The 13,585-nt window shown below is 43.0% G+C and overlaps 1 protein-coding gene across 1 annotated transcript in view; it reads left to right on the plus strand.

Moving 5' to 3' along the window:
- ANTXRL (ANTXR like) overlaps positions 1–13,585 on the plus strand; it is a 64,528-nt gene that overhangs the window by 15,964 nt on the left and 34,979 nt on the right. Inside the window, exons 6-12 of the mRNA XM_005446269.3 lie at positions 1,733–1,812; positions 1,924–1,992; positions 2,191–2,271; positions 2,375–2,435; positions 10,188–10,286; positions 12,567–12,636; positions 13,448–13,526. Coding sequence (XP_005446326.1) covers positions 1,733–1,812; positions 1,924–1,992; positions 2,191–2,271; positions 2,375–2,435; positions 10,188–10,286; positions 12,567–12,636; positions 13,448–13,526 — 539 coding nt within the window. The remainder of the gene's footprint in view (positions 1–1,732; positions 1,813–1,923; positions 1,993–2,190; positions 2,272–2,374; positions 2,436–10,187; positions 10,287–12,566; positions 12,637–13,447; positions 13,527–13,585) is intronic.

The raw sequence follows: 13,585 nt of genomic DNA on the forward strand, positions 1-13,585 counted from the left end.
GACCAAAACATTACAGCCAGAACTGCCTGTCCTGCGCCCAGGGGACAGGAATACCCAGATTTTCCTGCACCCTTCTGTCCTGTTGCACTTGGCCCTGTCTTCCTTGTGTGCCCAAGTCCTCGTTCCCATTAGTATAGGAATGAATGCAGCCAGCTGAGGTTTTTGCATCAGTGTGAATGATTTGGGATCAGATTCTGAGTTCCTAAAATATAACTTTTCACTAAATTTCAAGACGGAAATGTATTTGTGGTTTTGGTCAGTGCCAAAAGAAGGCCTAATTAGTTAAACTGAACACTTCTTGCCTGGTTTGTGCCTTGTCTATGAGGTTGTTCTCATTTGTGGGCTGATGGTCTCTTTGGAAGGTGGAGAAACGACTCAGTGCCTTTTTAATAAAATGGGCTGTGAGTGTAGAGTCTTTAACAGCAGCTCAGCATGGCTTCTCAGGCACTTCTGCCAGTGAAGTCAGCAGTCCTGAGGAGTCCAGCTGAGAACTATTTTACCTCATTATAACATATGGCTAAGAACTAATCAAGTATTCTGTAAGTTGATTAGGAAGGAAAAAGGAGTAGATGAGATCTGGATTTAGAAGTTAAAGTATCAGCGAAGAAACAAACGTTCAAAAGAAAACAAAGTAAGATCTCCCATTTTTTAGTCTTTCAAACACGCTGGGAAAAAATAAAAGAGGAATAAGGGAATCCAAGCAATTCCCTCCCCCCCCACCCCCCAAGTTGCAGGTCATTTTTTTTTTTTTAAGATTTATGTCTGTGTCTGACATGACATGGGAAGGCCTGCATGGCATAAGAAACCTGTCAGAACTAATCAGTCTTTAATTTCAGACAGTATGAGGGAAGACACTTGAAATTGTAACAGATTATTTTGAAAAAATAACAATAGTTCCCGGAAAGTAACATGTATGTTTATTACTTTGCTTAGGAACTGGATGCAGAATGGTTGGTTGAGCTGTAGTTTGCATGTTAATTTGGTTTAATTTTGTTAACATGTTGGATTTTTCTAGGTAGTATTGTACTGTGTACCGCATTACATATATAGCTATCCAAAGTCTGTGTGGCCTTTTCACTTAAGGTTAGGTGGGGTATGAAATGTCTTATCACAAGACACGAATTTTCTCCGGTGGACCTGATCTTAAGGTTTTTCACACACTCAATTCCTGTGAATTTCAGCGACAGCTGTTGCTGGAGAAGTGTAGGACTGAACCTCTTACAGGGGCACATCTTGTGCCATGTTCAGTGGGGCTGCTCTTTCAAAGTCCACTGCAGGGGGAGGTGGGATGGCAGTAAAGCTCCTTTCGCAGAGGTATCTCTTGCTACAACCGCTTGGCAAGGTTTGTGTAGAGGCAAGTTTGTTAAGAGAAGAGAGGAAACTTCCTCTTCTCTGTAGATCCATTTTGCCACTTCTCCATGTGAAAAGGCCAGGTGTAATCTTGGGATGTGCTATATTTTATGCCGAACAGAAAAGTTTGTGCATAGACCTTGTGAGAGCAGCACTCCCTCTTCAGTGGTGCTTGTGACGCGAAGGTGCGCAAGTTTTGGCTTATGCAGCAAGTTTTTATGCTGGTATACCTGCAATAAAGTCCCTACAAATCAGATGAGAGTCTGGCCTTACAGTTTTGTGATTATTTGTCAGCAAAAAAGGAATGCTTCACTTAAAACTTGCTTTTCATTGCTGAATCATGTGTCATATGTATGCAATCTCTTAACTGTCCTCCATGTAGGAGTTCGGACCGCTAGTGTGATTATTGCTCTGACGGATGGAGAATTGCAAGACGTTCAGTTTTATTATGCAGAACAAGAAGTAAGTCACCTTCACGTTTACCCAAACTAGCTTATGTCAAACCTGTAGGCATTTGCTGCTGGCTCACTGATTATATGGCTTTGCACTTAATGGCAATTATTTTTATTTTAGGCCAACAGAGCCAGAAGCTTTGGAGCTATTGTTTATTGTGTTGGAGTAAAAGATTTCAATGAAACTCAGGTAACTTGCTTGCTTTCTTCTTGTTTTTTCTGTTACACTGCTGCACAAGTAGCAGCGTCAGATAAAAGCATTTATTTAATTACTTGAGACATAAATCATTTCATGTCAGTATGATGTCTTTTAGCAAGTATGAAAGGGCACAGTTTTGTTCACTGTAATTTTGTTTTCCTCATGATTTATGATTGTCTTTCTTTGCAGCTGTCAACAATTGCTGACAGCATCGATCATGTTTTTCCAGTTACGGGAGGCTTTTATGCCCTCAGAGGAACCATTGATTCAGTAAGTTGGGTATTCTGAATCACAGAAGAGGGGCACCCTTTCCTGTATTAATAAAGCATAGATAAAAATTATTACCAAAAATGCCATTATCTAAATCTTCTAGATTCTCAAGAAATCTTGCATTGAGATCCTAGCGGCTGAACCATCGAGTGTTTGTGCAGGAGGTAAGTTGCCACGAGAACAGTGTGATAAGGCAAATGAGTGGCACTGATGAAATGTCAGTACCTACCTAAGGTGGGGAGCTGAAGCCTGTGGGTGTGTTAGCGCATCCCCTCAGGCCATGGCTAAAGCCCTGTGTGTTTCTTCTCAGCTTGAGTAAAAAAAATGTGCCAGTAAACGTGTAGCTGCAGTGACTGAGTACCAGCTTGGAGAGTTGGCTGAGGTAGTGTTCAGGGAACTGGCGTTACCACTTCTTTTTAAATATCCGAGACAAAGAGATGACAAAAGTGATGTAAAGCCAGATGCCGGGGGTGTTTCAAGGTCTAAAAGTGACTTCTCACAAATTTCTGGAAGACTGCATTCCTGGCATCTGCTAGGGCTCATCAGCAGTTAGAACAAGATTTTGCAAAACATTCACAGAAATTTCAGGTTTATTGACCCAGGTGTAATTGACTGCATAGGCCGAGATAGCTGATGTGTTTTTCCAAAGTACTAGCGTTTTACTTTTTTGCAATGAAAGGACAGTTGGTGTATATGGTAAACGTGAAGAATCCCCAGAGGAGCTGTTGATAATTTCATGCCTTTCATGTCTAGTATATTAACATGGATTTGTTCTGGTTTACGTTAGCAATTCACTCGCTGTGTTTTTGTCTGTTTAAGAGGCTATTGCAGCAGAGTAAGAGTGACACCGTAAGTTTGCTGGAAGGTAGAGTTTAAAGCGTGGTTATTTAGATCTGATGTTACTGTCTTGTGTTTGTTTCCCTAGACACTGTAAAAATGAGCACAGAAAAATGAAATAGCAATGATGCATGAAAGCTGACCTTGAAAACAGATAAAAATAGGAAACTCAGCAAAAATAAATATCACAGAGAAGAGAAATTATTCACCCTTCATTTCCACATGTCGATCACAATATGATCTTGCCCTGAGTATTTCAATTTAAGATGAAATATCCTTGTATCTTTTGAACTATTCTTAAATATATAATTGTGAACGAGACATTTGTGATTAAATCTAGTCTATGGAAAAAATAAAAAAGGAATTATTTTGCTTTTAAAAATCTCCTTGTGGAGTTGATCAGAAACAATTTTAAAGCTTTGACATTTCAAAGCTTTTTTTAATTTCATAGTGATAAATTCTTTCTTTTTTGCTTGTTTATTGTATACCAGGCACATTTTTTTGCAACAGCTTATTGCAAGCTTTCCTGTTCAACAAAAATTGCTTTTAGCTACATGAAAATATGAGTTTCCAATAGGAGGGATTTCAGTAGTATCCTTGTAATTGTCTGGAACAGTGTTTAGAATGTTGAAAGGCTGAATTTGAAACCATTGTTTTGGTTTAAAAGAATATTTTTAATAAGTATTTGAGAAAATAAATTTTCAGGAAAAATTTGCTTTTCTAAAATGGTATATTTTAGCAAAAAGAGTAAACTTTCTTTCTTCAAAGGGAATCAGTCTTATTCCTGATTCATGAGTTCAAACCACTTTATTTTTTGCCAAGCTTATTGAGTAACTAGTTTATCACAGACGTGATTAAAAATACACAAGCGCACTTAAAAATAGTTTGTCCTTCTTAAAAAAATATATATATATATGTTGCATTACTTGCATCTGTAGAAGTTTTTCATTGTCTTTGTGGTTTTCAAATAAAACCGATGTAAATCGAGCAGAGCAAGTTTCTGTGCATTGCTGCTGATTCAGCAAAATACCAGCACTTGTTTCACTTAAATTCTGAGGTGTGTTCTGTCCACTCTGTTGACAAAGCCATCCAGCAAAGGCTGGCACACAGCAAAGTGGGGTGGTGATCACCAGGGCATGAAAACATGGATCTGGCATGCATGAAGGTTTGTTTATAGCAGCAGGGAGCTTGAAAATAGGAGGAAGCCAAACCTGCAGATCCAAATGGTGCATGCTGTTGTGTTAAATGGTCTTTACAGGCCTGTGGTAGCTTTTAGTATGAATGTAGTCCTGCAAGCCTTAGCTGAAGCGAACTTCTGCAAGAGGTTTTACAACATGAGGCTGCAAATATTTACTCTTGTGCTTGGCTTCATTATCCTGTTTTATTCCGCTTCAGTGTAGCCAGCGGCTCATCTTTATAGCTGTGTGCACCACCATCTCCTGGAAGCAATCTCCTGGGATTGAACAGCTTTTTTCATGGTAGTGTGAATCCAGATCCTGAATCCAGTTCACTGGGCAGGCAGATACGGTTCTACTCTATAAGTACTTTATCTGGACTTCAATGTAAAAAATACTGATGCCTATGAAGTAATCTCAGAATTTTAATGCATTTTAAATGTGGGTAATTACTAATATTGTTTACTGCTAATGTATAAGTGAGATACATACCCGTTGAATCGTGTATGAAAGTTTATATGCATCTGCATTTAGAACTGGCTGAAAATTAGAATGTAGTATTTTCTAGAAATGCAACATTCCTTCCCCTTTTTCGAGGTTAGATTTTTTTTTTTAACAAAAAAAACCCATACGTAATTGAAATTTGCATTTCAATTTTTTCATTGAAAATAGTAGACCTTTTGGAAGAGTGCTAGACATTATTACATTCTGCAGCAAAGAAGCTTGCTTGTTTATAGTCTTGAAATGTGTCCCTTTCCATGCTTTTTTGTATGAAACTTATCTGAGTGAGGAGCTGATAATCAGTTTGACTTTTATTTAGCATTATTACTAATTTGTAGAATCTGGTATGAGATCATGAGGGCTTTGTGCTGCTCAGTGGAAGCCAGTTGTGATCAGAGCTTAGAGCAGAGTCTGACCCACTCCTTGTAACTGCTCTTGAACCTCATAATCACTGCTGTGTTGGTGCTGGTGATCTTGGCTTCATTTTTGACTTGCCAGAGGTTTAGTAAAATGCTGGTGAAACTATTTCCATGTGGTGACAGTTCCAGTTGAGACTGTGGCTCTCTGTGACGAAGCAATCTGGCAAGATCTCATCACGTTGTGACAGCTATCTGATGCTTAATGCTTTTTGACCCTGCAAATTCATCGTCGCCAGTGTGGAGCACTGTAGCTGGGTCCTTCCTGTTCCCTCTGATATAAAGTGACCGAGACATGCAGCCTGTAAACAGGCTATCAGTGCAGAATTGGAGGTGCCTCATATCCTGTTTGACAGCATCATTGCTTTGATTATGCTTATGGTACACAGATGTGATTGAAAGGTTTTGTTGTGTGTGGCATCCTACTGGCCACATCAACTACCAGGTGTGGATGCAAGCCGTCAGCTTTTCATCAGAGTCACAGAAGCGAAGCCGACAGCGCAGCCAGCACACACCAGCTTCAACCTACCATCTCGCTGCCAGCACCGCCCGGTTATTTCAGTGCTGACCTTTTTCCCTTCGCTATCTTGTCAAAAACTACAATCTACAATCTGACAGTAACTAAGGAAGAAAAGGACGCAGCCAGAGCCAGGGCGCAAAATTAAATGGAATTAGCCATTTCAACAGACCATCATCCAGAACACATTAATGCTCCAGAGCATCCGAAGGGGTAGGCTTCTTAACGGCAGATACCAAATCCAGTACCAGCTCTTCACATTTCCATGCAAGTCTGGTATTGAACTACATTGTCAGCTTGTGTTGGTGGGCAGGTTCCTGCCCCGTCAGTCACTCACAACTGGCTGTGCAAAGCGGCAGTGACAGTGAAGAGAAGGGCAGGAGGGGTAAACCGTATTGACAAGACTAAAATTCTAGATTAGCTTTTACCTTTGATGTTTTGTGTTACTGGCTACATCTTTTTAAAGCCACTGAAATAGCTATCAATTAAGCCTTTTTGGTTGCTGCCTTTGAAGACCATTAGTTCAGGAGAGGGGGGAAAAATCTACAGGCAATTTTCTTTCAGCAAGCAGCTTTTCTAATATAAAAGTAAGAGAAAAGAATATATTATCACCTTAGCTGGATGTTCAAGTCACACTGGAGTGGGCTGGCAACGAGCAGGCCTGGGGTAATGTGTGGTCCCAGGCAGGTAGCTCTGGTGGGGGGCCTTGCCCCAGAGGCTGGCCATGACTCTTAGCTCTGCTGGCAAAGAAAGGGATGCTTATAAAGAATAAGTCTCAGCATATCAGCTGGGTGAGATGTGGAATGGCTCAAGGCATGAATCAGAGTAACTGCACATTCTTACTGAAGTAAGAAGCAGCTGTATCAGCCCTACGGTACATTTTTGTTTGTTTAAAGTGCCTTCCACCCCCAGTGGGAACCAGGAGGTATCACTCTTCCCTTAAAAAAGAGGTCAAATTCTGATGTTGGCTTTGTGCATTCAGCTCTTGATGTGCTCAGTGAGGTCACAAATTTGATCATCTTTCTTTAGCAAAGTGCCAAAGCACGTGTTTCATTTTAGTATGAATTCCAGTAGATATTTTCTTTTCCCCCTCCCAAAATATCTTCTCCGATTCCCATGTTCCTTGCAGCCTGTGTCAGTTCAGAGAGGGAGCTCTGAGGGAAAGTTAACCATGAAGAAAACAGAGTGTGGGTTTCCAGTGCTTGATCATAACTTGTCTGTGCCCTTATCGAATTCACACAGAGTTGCATTAGACATCAATGTAGTGAGAATGTGTTTTTGGCAAGAACAAGCTGTTTGTACGGAAAAGTTACAGCAGTCCACATCCTCATGCTAGCTTGCCTTGCAGTAACTTGGTAGTGAAAAGCAGGAAGACTAAGCTGAATACATATTTCAGCTGCCTTTGGCCCTCACGTAGTATTATCCAATAAGTCCTTCCTCCAAAGCATACAAATAACATGGCAGTGCATCGTATAAAACATTATCAAAAGTCAGACCTCACATCACTGAAAATCAGGTACTTCTCCCCTCAACCCTATCAACATTGTTTTCCTCTAATTTTAGTATGTTGATCAAAGTATAATTTATAATGCTTATGGACTTGTTCATGGTTTTACTTGCTGCTAATGGAGAACATCTATGTAGTTTTTTCTTATTTTTCTATGTGTAGCTTGAGGATTAATTGGTCCTGTGTTGTGCTGGTGTTCCCCTGGTATCAGGCTGGTCTCACATGCTGCTCAGGGGCTGATGTAAGTGAGCCCTGTGAAGGATTCGGCTAAAGTAGTAGATTTATATGTGAAAGAGCAACTTCTGTGCTTTCCCTTGCTGCATGCTGTGAGTCTCGGCTGTCAGCTGGCTTCTTGCATGTAGCATCAAGGCAAGTTTCAAAAATGCATTTGAGACAGAACAAATTTGTAACATGTCTCTCCATCTGCCTGCCTGTTTCTCTGTGGTCAGCGTGGTAGCTGTGATGTATTTATTGTCCTAGAGGGAAGTCTCCTGTGCTGCTTCCCCTCCTGGTGCATCTTTGCCTAGCCTAGCAATTCAGATTGGCCCCAAGAGGAAGGAAGACCATGGCCTGGTGTTGGGCTCCACCTGTGCGCAGTATAAGGGAAGGAGGAGCAGCAAACAGTTGTGCTGTTAAGGGCTCCAAGAAGTCTTACCTATATAGGTTACTAAGAAATAATTTTAAAAGCTTGCTATGGAGAAGCTGAGAAAACAAAGTCAGATTTCTTAATACCTTGTTGAGAAAGGAGTGGTTTAGGTCAGGTTGCTTAAAGAATTACCACAAAAGAGTTTGAGCCAAATAGGTTTAATATGAATTTGTGAAAATGTGACTACACAAGATTCGATGGCAAGGTTCACTCTATTACTTACTACATGGAATAAATGCACAGAGATAAATCAAGTTGAAAGTGAGTCATATCAAAGCCGTAAGAGGGTAAAGGAGATCCTCCTGCTGAGTCACGAGGTTTGGAGTAGACCCCCCCTTCTAAACTCTCACAGAGTTTGGGTGCGGCTGGGTCTGTTCCTAGTCTCAGACTTGGACAACGGATTGGATGTAAAGGGAAGAGGCAGAGGGGCGGGGAGGAGAAATTTTGTTCGCAATTCAAGATTACCTGTAAGATTTTAGCTACAAAGCAATGAGATACTTTTTGTTTTAAATCACAAAAATAACCTAACTACTTCAAGCTTGCAATGCGTATTATAACAACAGTATACCTGTTAAAAATTTGCCCCCACGTTCAGTGAAATATATCTAGTGCCTTTTGCATTCCTCAGCGGTTGAAGGGTTGAGCCTGGAGGAGCAGGGGTATCAGCCCAGGCCCCATCATCGACTTTCCACGCCGGTCCCCCTGTCGTCACAGACTTGGTGGTTTGTGAGCTCTGAGTGGCGTCCCGCTCAGAGGGGGATGCTGGGCACAGCCTGCTGCGGTCCAGGAGAGCTCAAGGGGTGTCACTTTAGGACGGCTGTTTATGGGGCTGTGAGATGGTTGGCTTTGGTCATCAGCAACCTGGCTGCAACCCGAGTTCGTAATTTTCTCAAGAATTCCAAGAACACTGTTACCATTCCTCTGGGTGTACCACTCAGGCTGCAATCAGGCAGGAGTGTTCCAGGGCTGCCAGTGAAGAAGCGCTTGTCTCCATTCTTCTTCCCTGCTTTGGCCAGTCCATGGGAGTTCCAGCACAGGCAGTGCCATTCTCTGCCCTAGTCGAGTAAGAGTTACTGGTACAGTGAAGGGGTGCTCAACTGCCCAACTCATGACTCAAGGCGCTGAGGCTGAGTGCCTAGCCAGCAGCTCCTGGGGTGGTAGAACAGCCCAGAAAAGTAGGAGAAGTGCACCCCCACATACCTTCTTCTTCCAATTACCTTGCCTTTCTGTTTATTCTAGGTACAGTGACTCCAGCTGCTTTCATGATAGACATAAACTCAGCTGGTACTACCACTATTTGTCTCTGTCCCTTCCCTTCTCCACACTTCTATTCCTGGCAGATGCTCAGCTGGGCAGATCGCCTTACTGATCTCTCTGGCAACACACAGGGTCCTTTTTCGGGTGTTTGAGCTAGCTCAGTGCACTGCATCATGATCTGTGGCGCCAGTGGTGGAGGACATGTGCAGCTGGGATGTCACTTCCAACAGCACCCTTCCTAGAATGGCTTTACTTAAATGCAAAACTGCTCTATCAGTAAAAAGACTACTGAAAGTTCACTGAAAAAACTGATGATGCTTCTCCTGCTTGAATGAATAAATCACAGTTGCTTATCATGATAATGACAAAAATCACAGGTTCCCTCCCTATCAGGACTATCAGGACACAGCAGGTGTCTTGTACCACTGGTGGTTTCTGCTGCTGGAGCAGGGGTGCGCAGGGAGAGCATAGACAAGATGGCAGTGCCTGGGTTCTTAGTTACTACAATGTGCAGCAGGAGCTAGCGGGACTGTGCACAGGCAGAGTTCTTGTATAGGCAGAAGGATTGTGTTTTTCCAGGGATTGTACCAGAGGCAAAGCTTCCCCTCTGATTCACAGGGGATTGGGAGGGAAGTCCTGTTTGTCAGCATCTGCCTGAACACAGCTGCTGCTGAAAGCTGAGTGCCATCTGCCATGGAGACGGGAGGCAGGACTGGTGCTTGTAGTTAGCAAAGATGTCTGTCCCAAAAGACATGGAGGAGCCATGAGATGACATCAGCCAAGTCAGACTTGGAGTATTACTGTGGCATCTTTAATTAAGGCATTGGTGATATATGGTGTGCTTGCAGGAGCAAACGAGACAAAAGAGAAGGCTGTGAAGCCCTAATGCCACTATAGCACTCTTGGCTGCTGCTGCTGAACAGTGAGAGTGTTGGTTTGAGTGTTTTATTTCGGGCATAGGGCAGAAAACGACCGTTGTCATGTTGTACTTCAGATCACTCTGGACAGAAATGCTGTATTTGAGTTATTTTTCATAACTTTTCTGTATTTTTACTTACAGAATCCTTTCAAGTTGTGGTAAGAGGCAATGGCTTTTATCATGCAAGAAATATCGACCAGGTACTCTGCAGCTTCAAGCTCAACGACAGCCTTACGATCAGTAAGTTTGCAGGCTGGTGGATTCCAGTGCCCCTGTGGCTTTGTCACCTCATCAGACATAGGCCAGCTCTCATCCATGTTGAGGGGAGTCCATGGCAGTGAATATCGGGGGAGCTGGGTAGGGATCTACACCTAACAGAAGCTTGAAATTCACCCTTATTCAGTCCTGTGACCTGTGAGCATTGTGTTGTGAGTGCTTACGTGGAGCTGCACAATTATCAGCATCATTGTAATGATGTGAGTGATGCATACAGCCAGTGAGGACCAGGTGTCAAGTCTGAAGAGAGAGAAATAAAATTGCTCCCTATTCCCTTGTTCATCACTACTAAAAAGAAATAATGCTGCCTTCATCCCCTGGTGATGTTTGCAGACTGTTCACTGGTTCAGGAGACACTCACCATGAAGCAGGGCCCCCGAGCCTGCTCCTTTCCTCCCTGACACCGGTTGTTGGTCTCATCACAGCAAGTGTGTAACATACAAACTCCCTGTCACGGCCATGCTAAACAGGGTCTTCTGTTTGCTGTCTCAGCAGCCAGGCGAAGGATTGAATGGCCAAAAAAGATCGAGTGTCCAGTTTCTCAGCAGTCCTCTCATTCCTGAGGAGCTGTGTATGCCTGGCAGGGTGAAGCACAGCGTGGGGAGAGGAGCTCTGCTCCCTTTCTGTATATGCTCCCCTTGTTGGCTGAGCACAGTAGAGGCTTTCATATCCTTTCGTGGTCAGGCTGGTACCTTCACTAGTGGTGAATTCACTTGCAAGAGGGAGCACATGAATTACTCCTTCATTTCCCATCCTGGTTGCCTACGTGGAGGCTACATTAAATAAACTCTGGTGGTCTCACTCCGATTCCACTTACAGATGCCCTTTGCCAGGGATTTGTTTCTTGTGGTTTACCAGGTAGACAGCCTTCTTGCTTTTTCTTCCTTGTCCCTAATCCACTAGCACCTTGACTGGAATTCACACAGTGAGCACTGATCTGGGCCTGGAAGTACAGAGGAGGAAAGCCACCCTGATTTTACATCTCCTTCCTCCCTGTTGTGTTTTTCTTGGGTTACATCTGCAACAGATGTGATGAGACACTGATCTATGCCTGCTGGCTTTTTGCTCTCAGGCTGGCCCTGAAACATATCACTGTGATTTTCATGGCCTCATCCCTGCCAAAACAGGGAAATGAGTTTTGTCTTCAGGTGTGCTTGGAGTGAGTGAAGCATGAAAGAACAACTGTTACCTCTGTTGTTGCATAATTGTTTTTCCCTAGGTAGAAAGAGTAATCCAGTCTTTAAAATGCAAATAAACTGCCATCTTTTACCTGCCCCCTGTTCACCTGGGTTGGACTCCGGTGGACTAGTCTTTCTTTGGACTAGCACTGTAGCTGCTTTGCTGGCCATTTAGAGTTGAGCTCTGTGTCGCAGCGGTGACTTGTCTGCTCTTGTGCCTCAGCCTGCACACTTTCAGTAGAGTGTTGTTCCAGGATTGCTGCTGGGCCTCCTCCCTGTGTTCATGGGACTTGGCTTTGTGGATGTGATTTTTGAAAGCAACAGGATGGGCACTGCTGACTCTTGGAGCAGTGGAGTGCAAGGGGGTAGGAAAACACCCATTGCCTTGCTTTTGACTCTGCCTGCACCAAACCCCTATAAACATGGGCTGTTTGCAGATGGTGCTGCCACAGATGGGTGGTGGGGGGCAGGAGAAGCAGCAGGTACTGCAGGATAGGTCCTCGTGGTAACCTCAGTCATGGCCCCTCTCTACATGTCTCCTGTATGTGACCAACCATGGCGTTTTGTTTTCTAGTGTCTGTCTGCTTCAGCTCCACCCCAGCTCTATCCTTCCTTTTCTCTGGGCTCAAACAGTGCAGCCATGGCTTCTCTTGTCTGTGTGTTTGGAAGCGAGTAGGCAAAAAATAAACCCTATACTTTTGCCCTCAAGAAACTTGTGGGGTCAGAGTATTCAGTATGATCAGAGTTTGCGTGCACTTTTCAGATAGATAAGGTGAATATTGCTCAAAGCTGGTTTCCAAAAGGCTGATCGCTGCTGTCAGGACCAGAGGTATGCTTCCATTTCTTAGCTGTGGCATCTCTAGCCTGCTAACTTTATATTGGCGTCAACAAGAATGGTCATCCTAGTACTTGGCTTTGTAATCAGTATCACTGGGGAATATTGGTACTTGCCTATATACTGAATTTGTCTGTAGCTGTTATTGGTGTCAACACTTCTCCAGGGGGTGGCCTGCTTGGGACGACTTCTTGTTTTTAATCTCTGAAAGTTATATTCTTTTCTTTTCAGATGAAAAGCCAACCCTTGTTCATGATACTTACTTACTTTGTCCTGCCCCAGTGATAGAAGATGCTGGACAGTAAGTATTGTTTTCCAGGATGTGTTGAGAGAGTGGACTTCTAGATGAGAATATCACTGCTGAGCCAAGGGCTCAGATTTTGCCCAAAGTATCAAGTAAATAAGCTTTTTTGTGTGTATGGCAGGATTACAGCCATCCCCTTTGTGCCAAATCCTGTCCTAGTGTGAGCCAGCATAGCTGGCTGAGGGGGAATGCCTCCTTCTCCTTTCCTGTCCATGGGTGAGGAAAAGTTGTTTGGTGAAGTTTTGTTGGCTTTTTTGGTTTGTTTTTTTTTTTTTTTTCTTTACTCAGACCCTTTCTGTGATATTGTAGAATGGCTAGGGCCAAATTCTTCTTTAATTTCACCGTCATTTCAGTATTTTTATCCTTGACCTCAGTACAGGTATCCTGGATTTGCTTGGATATAAAAGAAAGCACATTCTGTCTCTTTGAGCTGTAAAAGGTTTTTTTGTTCTTGTTTAAAAAAAAAAAAAAGCTCTTAAATTTTTTTGTGCTATATAGGGTAGTATTGCAAATATCTAAGACTTTGTTATGACTTGCTGTCCTGGTGCCCTTTTCCCCAGGTGGGATGAAGGTTTTTTTAATAACGAGCATATGCCCCAATTCAATTAAACCAACATAAAAAGGGTAGCTCGTGGGCAAGCAGAGATGCAAATTCAGGTAAGCACCTGAAGCCATGAAAATGCCTTGACTCAGCAGGACATGCTATCCATGCGTGTTCATGAGCCAATGGCTAAAACAGAGCCAGAATAAAGGTAACAATGGGTATAAAGATGACACTAAAAATAAATGTATCTGTTTTGTGCTTTAGGGTGGTTTTCCTACAAGTCAGCATGAACAGCGGGCTAACGTTCATCTCCAGCTCTGTCAGCATCACCAGCACACAGTGTGTAAGTCATTGCAATGGGGCTTGACAGAGAAACCATGAGATCCTGGAAAGAGGCAGTAG

The sequence above is a fragment of the Falco cherrug genome, chromosome 9 (genome assembly GCF_023634085.1).
Source record: "Falco cherrug isolate bFalChe1 chromosome 9, bFalChe1.pri, whole genome shotgun sequence".
Taxonomy (NCBI): domain Eukaryota; kingdom Metazoa; phylum Chordata; class Aves; order Falconiformes; family Falconidae; genus Falco; species Falco cherrug.